The sequence below is a fragment of the Mesitornis unicolor genome, unplaced genomic scaffold (assembly GCF_000695765.1).
Source record: "Mesitornis unicolor isolate BGI_N332 unplaced genomic scaffold, ASM69576v1 scaffold12098, whole genome shotgun sequence".
Taxonomy (NCBI): domain Eukaryota; kingdom Metazoa; phylum Chordata; class Aves; order Mesitornithiformes; family Mesitornithidae; genus Mesitornis; species Mesitornis unicolor.
In genome coordinates, this window is record NW_010202568.1 from 1 (window position 1) to 8,454 (window position 8,454).

The 8,454-nt window shown below is 44.9% G+C and overlaps 1 protein-coding gene across 3 annotated transcripts; it reads left to right on the forward strand.

The window, feature by feature from the left end:
* Window positions 1-631: 631 nt before the first annotated feature.
* LOC104535119 (protein tyrosine phosphatase type IVA 1) lies at window positions 632-7,009 on the forward strand. 3 transcript variants are annotated; one of them, XM_010190439.1, is made up of 5 exons: window positions 632-784; window positions 2,062-2,154; window positions 3,541-3,671; window positions 5,647-5,721; window positions 6,566-7,009. In XM_010190439.1, the coding sequence occupies exons 1-5, from the start codon at window positions 680-682 to the stop codon at window positions 6,681-6,683; spliced, it is 522 nt and encodes a 173-aa protein (XP_010188741.1). In that variant the 5' UTR covers window positions 632-679; the 3' UTR covers window positions 6,684-7,009. The 3 variants fall into 3 exon arrangements, with proteins under 3 accessions (XP_010188741.1, XP_010188742.1, XP_010188743.1); XM_010190440.1 differs by lacking the exon at window positions 5,647-5,721 and having other exon boundaries at window positions 680-784; window positions 6,566-6,683; XM_010190441.1 differs by lacking the exon at window positions 2,062-2,154 and having other exon boundaries at window positions 689-784; window positions 6,566-6,683.
* Window positions 7,010-8,454: the final 1,445 nt, after the last annotated feature.

An 8,454-nucleotide genomic window follows, 5' to 3' on the forward strand; every position in this document is an offset into this window, starting at 1 on the left:
CTCTCTCTCTCTGCAAGTAGATTGTATATTATAATTCTTGCTAAGAAAGGAAACAGGTTTCTTACACAAACCTAATTCTTGAATTGAAAACAACCCAACTTGTGAAACTTAGTTGTTCTGCTCCTCTATTCTTTCCATTTTATAACGCCTGGTGTCTTCAAATGTCTCTTTTCCCTTCTCTTTGCAGCAGTTCTGTGGTGTTCTTGGTCACACATTTATGGAGTTTCTGAAGGGCAGTGGAGACTACTGCCAGGCACAGCACGAGCTCTATGCAGACAAGTGAACTGTAGAAACCCAGCCCTACTCCACCAAGAAGCCCCCTGAGAGCGGTTGCCCAGGAGAAGAAAGTATTGAATTGCGACTGGCAGAGCATTTCACAACCGAATTCAGACCTGGATGGGGTAAACCTCAGTGCGCTGCCTTTCCTTCGCCTCAGTATTACTGGATTGAAGAATTGCTGCTTCTTGTGAGGAGGTTCATTTCATTCCCCATTGCTCCCAACTTCATCCTTCCAAGCACTGAGAATTTCCCGTGGAGTGTAGTGAAGTAGACTTCCGTTTCTCTACATCACTTCTGTATTCGAATTTTTCCGTTTGGTTTGGTTGGTTGGTTGTTTTTTATTTTGTTTTTTTTTTTTTTAATCCTTTCATAATCTTGTTGCATGTTTAACTAAACCAATATGGCCCGAATGAACCGCCCAGCTCCCGTGGAGATCACCTACAAGAACATGAGATTCCTGATCACACACAACCCGACCAATGCAACCTTAAACAAATTTATAGAGGTGAGTTCAGGTCAGAATCCACACTGGTGTCTTTTTTTAACGCCTGAACAGCATGCTGTGGTAACAGTTTCCTCCTTTACTGGTTGATTACAGCCGTGGAAGCCATGTGGAGAGGTACTGAGGCTGTGTGTTGGCTTTTTTTCCCATCAAATACTGTTGCCATGCTTCTGAGTCCTGCAGACAAATCAATGCAGATAGACTTTGGCCTTCACAAAAACATCTTTCTGAAAGGGAAACCAATTAATTATGCTGTACATTGCACATTTAGTACATTGTATAAATCTGAAAATGCAAATTATCTGGCAGAGTCGTGTCGAACAATACAAATATTTGCTATCAGTAGGGACTTACACTGCTTTAGATGCATCTAAGTGCAACATTTCTATGTGCCTATTGCATAGCAGTTTAAGAGAAGAATTCAGTACACATGGATCAGAACCTGAGGAACAAATAACAGGGTTGTACCGTGCTTTTCCTTCACGTCTCCCTTCAATATTAGCAGTTCATAGCTGTGGTGTAGCTTAGGGGAATCCTTTTGAGTGTCTGCTTGAGGGACATTTGTGGTGGTGGGTGATTTTAAGTGTATCAGACCTTTATTTTCCGTTCAGTGTGGGATAATTTACAAGAAACACAGTGAGATAACATTTAATTGCCTTTATACTCTCAAAGCTGGAGAGCCTGAGTATGCTTGGGCTATGGCATTTAGTGTGAGTTTAGTGGTGTTGCAGGGAGAATGAAGAGCAAAGTTTGGTTTTTTCACTTAATGTTTTTCAATAGAGGGTAATGGCAAACTGGAAAGTTAAATTTGCTTATCCTCTAATTATGATAACTCAGGGATTGGAATTAATTATTGTCCTGTGCTCTTAATTTTGAGCAGTAAGAGGTCTTACAAACCTGTTTTAAGCAGTGGGGAGAGAAGATCTTAACCTTACTGTGTAGCTTTGCAAACCAGGAAACTTCCCGTGCCTTTGAAGGAAATGATCTTTTGGAGATGGACTGCATCAATATTGATCTGGATCTGATTTTAAAAGAAGAAAAGTCCAATCTAGCATAACAGAACTTAATATTCAGATGTGTTTGCAGAAGAGCTTAAAGGTGTCTGGCATTAGAACACAGATTTCCAGTTATTTCAGCTTTCTGTTCTTCACAGGGTGGCAAGTATTTGAGTTGACTTGGAATGAGTTAATAAGGTAATGCATTGAGAAAATCAGGTGGTAAATGAAGTCAGTTTACCATTAAAGCAGTTGTGTTTTGTTTGTGTTGTTCTTGCTACCTAGGAACTTAAGAAATACGGCGTTACCACAGTGGTGAGAGTGTGTGAAGCTACTTATGACACTGCTCCGGTGGAAAAAGAAGGCATTCAGGTTTTGGTAAGTGGTGTAGAAAGCAGAGTTTAACATTGGCACCCCAAATAAATGCCTTTGATACTACTTTATTAATTATTTCTACATCCTGGGGTGGCTGAGAAGGGGTGGTTGTAGGGCAGAGAGGTTCTCCTGCCCCTCTGCTCTGCCCTGCTCACACCACAGCTGCAATCTTGTGTCCAGTGCTGGGCCCTCAGCTCCAGAAGGACAGGAACTGCTTGAAAGAGTCCAGCAGGGCCACCAAGATGAGATGCTGGAGGGAGTGGAGCATCTCCTGCTGAGGAGCGGCTGAGGGAGCTGGGGCTCTTGAGCTTGGAGCAGAGGAGACTGAGGGGTGCCCTCATTCCTGGGGATCCATTGGAAAAGGGCAGTGTCAGGAGGAAGGAGCCAGGCTCTGCTCTGGGATGGCCAATGGCAGGACAAGGGGCAATGGTCCCAAGCTGGAGCACAGGAGGTTCAAGCTGAAGATGAGGCCAAAGTTTGTGAGTGTGAGGGTTCTGGAGCATGGCCCAGGCTGCCCAGAGAGGTTGTGGAGTCTCCTTGTGTGCAGACACCCAAAGCCCTGGCCGTGTTCCTGTGTGACTGCTCTGGTGATCCTGCTGTGGCAGGGGTTGCACTGGGGGAGCTTTCCAGGGCCCTTCCAACTCCTGACATCCTGGGATTCTGTGATATAGGTGTGTTGTCTTTTCTATCAACTTTTAAGTTATTGAATGAATGGACACAAGCTGGAACACAGGAGGTTCCACTGAAATTGGAGAAGAAACTTCTTCTCAGTGAGGGTGACAGAGCCCTGGCCCAGGCTGCCCAGAGAGGTTGTGGAGTCTCCTTCTCTGCAGACGTTCAAAACCCGCCTGGACGCCTTCCTGTGTAACCTCATCTGGGTGTTCCTGCTCCGGCAGGGGGATTGGACTGGATGAGCTTTGGAGGTCCCTTCCAATCCCTAACGGTCTGGGATTCTGTGAATACTATAGTTCCCACTTGATCTTGCATCTAGAATTTGAATAAAGCCATGACTTTCCTTGGCCAGTATTTATGTAAATATGGCACTTTCTTACCAAGGAAATCTATTCCTCCTGACATCCTGTGGTTCTGTGACCTCTATAACTGTATTCCAGCAGCTGATGGAGGCAAAGGCTGTGCAGATATCAGTTCTCTAATCAGGGAAAAAAACATCTGATTCTGAGCAAAATCATTTGCTCAATGATAACAGATGAAAAGAAATACATTCCTTACGTTGCTATACTTACACCTCTAAAAAACTGTTGGCTTGAGTGGTTCCCTCAGCTGTTTGCTCTGTTGTCCGTTGTATCCCCTGCTTTTCTGTATGCGCAGAGCATACGAGCATGAACAATTGTATTTAAGTATTTATTTGTCTGCTGTGCTCTGTTGTAGGATTGGCCCTTTGATGACGGTGCTCCACCCTCCAACCAGATCGTTGACGATTGGCTAAACCTCCTTAGGGTGAAATTTCGGGAAGAGCCGGGCTGTTGCATTGCTGTGCACTGCGTTGCTGGTCTCGGAAGGTGGGTCAAGCTTTCGAGAGCTGCTGAGTTGCCAAGATTTAGTACAAAACTTGAAGCCAATGTAAAGTAGTCGCATACCCTGTATTGGAATGGCCTCGTGTTTAAAAGTGGTTCAGAGGACAGGAAGCTGTTGTATTTATTAGACTTAAATAGCTTTTAGTCACTAGTTCATGCTATTATCACAGCTCTTGCACAGAAAACTACTGAGTAAACAAGTATTTTAATGTACCAAGCATAATGATTGGTATTTTGTCTTGCTGAGTCTGGGTTTTTTTTGCTTGTAATGGGTTTGGATGTTAGGGACTCGCCTGTAAGTATCTTCTTCATCCCCATTTCAGTCTCCTTGTACCAAGGCTGTGGTAACCGTTAGCCACAGTGGAGCGTTGTGGCACTTCAACACCAACTTTCAGCCCTGTTGGGGGATGAAAAGTGTTCTCAGAAGTCCCAAAGCTCTGTTTCTGTCTCATCTCTAAACACTGAGCCTCAAAATCTTTATGGATAATGCTAAATATTCTCCTTCTAACCCTGTTCCCAGTCTGCTGCCACTTTCTTAAATAACATTCCAACAGTTAGGAGAACATAATGATTTTGTGGCTATTTTCTCGACTACCTGGGAATTGGATCTGTTAATAAAGCAGTTGCTGTTCTAGCCATGAGTTTCAGCATTTCCAGTATAAAAGGGAGGTTTCTGGTCTCGCTGTCCATCACCCTGGCTCATCGACTGCTTGCATTGCGGCTTCATGTGTAACAGAGTTGACTGTTTTCTTAAATCCCTGAACATATAAAGCCACTTAGGCTTGCTACTGGATGCACACACTGCTACTGTGTGCCATAGGGTTTTGTCTTCATTTATTTTCAGCCATAAATTGCTAATTAGTTGCTGATTTCTGCTGTGGGCTCCTTACTGCTTCTAAGGAAGCTTGTTTGTGGGAACAGAAACACATATGCAACCCTTCCCCAAAATCAAATGGCTTTGAAACAAATGGGTAAAGATTACTTGCATTTTATTCCAAAAATCTCCTGTACTGCAAGTCAGATGAACAAAGCTAAGGCTGAGCAGAGTTAATTTAGGACCCTTTCTTAATGAGGATCATGGAATCATAGACTGGTTTTGGTTGGAAGAGACCAAATATAGAGTCCAACGTTAACCCAACCCCAATGGCCATAAACCATGGCCCCAAGTGCCATATCCACCACTTCTTGAACCCCTCCAGGGATGGGGACTCCACCACCTCCCTGGGCAGCCCCTGCCAGTGCTTGACCACTCTGGCACTACAGAAATTTCTCCTCACATCCAATTTCACCCTCCCCTGGCACAACTTGAGGCCATTTCCTCTCGTCCTGTCCCTGGTTCCATGGAAGAAGAGACCAACACCCCCCTCTCTACCCCCTTCTTTCAGGAGCTGCAGAGGGGATAAGGTCTCCCCTCACCTCCTCTTCTCCAGTTGAACCCCCCAGCTCCCTCAGCTGCTCCCCAGCATTCGGCTGCTCCAGACCCCTCCCCAGCTCCCTTGCCCTTCTCTGCCCACACTCCAGCCCCTCCATGTCCTTCTGGGAGTCAGGGGCCCAAAACTGACCCCAGGATTTGAGGGGCGGCCTCAGCAGTGCCCAGCACAGGGGATGATCCCTGCCCTGCTCCTGCTGCCCACACCAGTGCTGGGACAAGCCAGGATGGCCTTGGCCACCTGGACACTCTGCTGGCTCCTGTTCAGTTGCTGTCACCAACACCCCCAGGTCCTTTTCTGCCTGCAGCTCTCAGCCACTGCTCCCCACGCCTACAGCATCCATGGGGCTGTTGTGACCACAGGGCAGGCCCCGACCCTTGGCTGTGTTCAACCTCACACCATTGGCCTCAGCCATGGATCCGGCCTGGCCATCAATAGCTCAGTTAACATAGAAATGCTTTCTGCCTGTCTTTTTCTAAGTTTGCAGTGACAGATGCTAAACCAAGTATTTCCATATTTGTTTTTACCAGAGCTCCAGTCCTGGTTGCTCTTGCACTGATCGAATGCGGAATGAAGTATGAAGATGCGGTGCAGTTCATAAGACAGTAAGTACAGAGCTCATAGCCAGCTGTTTCCTTGGATTTTTAATAAAATGAATGCAAGTTGGATGAGAATAATTTTAGTCTCAATGCCTTAACGTTGCAGCTTTCAACTATATTTAAAAGAAGCTATATAAGCAATACTAAAATACTTACTGGCTCGTAAAGAATTAAATTCAGCTCTGTGTATCTTGACAGCCTGGTGTAGATAAAGTGAGGAACAGGGAGGCTGGTACAGACTGCAAATGCTCTGTGAAAATATCCCCTTCTTTCACACGTTTCTGGTTGGAGAAAATCAAACAAAGCTCCATTTCTGGTCAACTTCTTCTTATGGGGAGCTTAAATATTTATGTGCTTTCTTAATATTGTCGTATTCCTCATAATTGAGGCTGAATAACTTCGGCTTTCTAAAGAAGACTGGCTCACATTTGCTCCATAGCTTCCTTTTGGAGTTCCTCCTAAATATCTTCATTAGGATCTTTGGCTTGTGTAGGAGGCCCGAAACGCCCTCCGGGGAGGCCCGAAACGCCCTCCGGGGAGGCCCGAAACGCCCTCCGGGGAGGCCCGAAACGCCCTCCGGGGAGGCCCGAAACGCCCTCCGAGATGCTCTATATTCCTTTAAACACATGGTCCAATGAAGTATTTGTGCAAGAAAGCCACCACCCTCTTTCCTGGCACTTTTAATCCCTGTTAATTTGATTGCAGTCTTAATGGTGTGGGGTTTTTTTTTTAAGTGACCTAACATTATATTTCACTGGTTGGTGATACCACTTCACTGGGCAGTAAGATTAATGTCCTATTCCAAATCAATTTATATTTTAAAACATCTCCTTATTTTTCCTCCGTCCAGGAAGCGGCGTGGAGCTTTTAACAGCAAGCAACTCCTGTACTTGGAGAAATACCGCCCCAAAATGCGTCTGCGTTTCAAAGACTCCAACGGTCACCGCAATAACTGCTGTATCCAGTAAAGCTCGGCAGCCTATGCAGTACTTCCTTGGGATGAGAGGATGGCGACTGGAAATTCAGCGGACTGCGTGGCGAAAAGCATGAGTCTGGTGGTTTTTAGCAGTAAAGGAAGCTTCCTTAGGAGTATTTAATAGGCTAAAGGCTTAGTAGAAATGCCAGGTGTACGTTTTAGGTAAATACCCGTCTTGGTTGGAGACCTGGGAGGGAAGTGGTTTTTTGTTTTGGCTGTACCCCCGTTTCCGAGCAGTCTCCTCATTCATTCATTACCAGTTGGAATCCCCTCGAGCGATGCCACTGAGTCTTACCCACCCGGTTTCAACTATGACAAATCGGGGTGAAAAATACAACCCGTTAAAAATCAATGGATCTGTAGCGAGATGAGGTGCCAAACCACCCAGCAGATCGGCTAACGTGTCGTTTTCCTGTGTGAACGAGCGTAGCTCTGATGTGAGAACCGACCACCACCTTACCTGGACCTTACTCACTCTCTTTACTTTCTACAGTCGTTTGGGTATTGAAGAACGTGGCCTCTGAGACAGCCTTGCCTGCTCACTCTGTTTTATCGCCCACAATCGCACTAGAAACACCAGGATTTGCACACTTGCTCTTTGTACTGTTCCAAATTACAGCCACTCTTTACCTACCCAAACCCCCCAGCATCTCTACCTTTTATTTTTCCCCTCCCACCCCGTTACTCCATGTTGCAAATCATCGCAAAGCTGCGGTTACTCGTGCAGTAAAACCTTTTCCAGCTGTACAGAAGCACACAAGTCTTTAACGCCTCCAGACAAAATAAAAGCCTTACAGTAAAGTTAACGTTGGCACTTCACAGAGGGCCTCAAATAAAAAGGTTTGGGATGGGGGGGGGGGCTATTTAATATTTCTAGTCAAAAATGTTGCCTTTGTCTTGTGCAGGAAGTAGAGAAGATGCCCTTTGACTTCAGTACCTATTTTTTTAAGAGGTAGAAATGCTTTGTTATCGTAGCTAACAAGAAATAACTCTTAAATCGGATAAAATTTGGGGAAAAACCTCGGTAGTTTCTTTTCCTGTACCTATCGACAGCTGTTTCCCGACTCTTGCTTTGTTGAAAGTGTGATTTATTTCCTTTTTATTTCTTTCTCTTTCTCTTTTTTTTCTTTTTCTTTTCCTCCTGGAGTTTCTGCCGTGACTCGGGCAGACCTCGGTAATATTTCGTATGCCTTTCAAGCTGCGTAACTTCAATATTTGGGATACTTGATGATAAATTTGTTTTTGTTCTCTTCCGTAACGGATCCAAATGGTGATGTGTATTAATGTTAGTTCAACCATATATTTATACTGTCTTGGGAATGTGTGGTTATAGTTCTGTGGGAGAAATAATTTCTTTTTTTGCCAGTGTTCACCAGCTTGTAAAAATCTAGTGCGAGAGCTTCGACATCTAAATAAATCCTGAAATGCACTTAACGAAGTCTGCTGAAACGCTCGTGACTTTCACTTCTCTTCGTGTACTTGGAGGTGCCTCAATTCAGAGTCTACCCCCGGCATCTGGTTTCTTCTTGGTTGGTTTTTTTTTTTCTTACTTTCAATCTGGGCCTGGATGTCCCCTTTGCTGTAATGTTTGCTGTTTGTTTTACCCATCAATAAATGTGGATGGAAATTAATAGTAGGGAGTGCGGGATTTCTTTATGTAGCTTACTTGGACTCGATGGAATTAAATGTGGGCAGGCATCTCTTGCCTTTCTTGGTAGGTGGGATGTGATGTGCAACAGGATTGAATGTACCCTCAGCAAGTT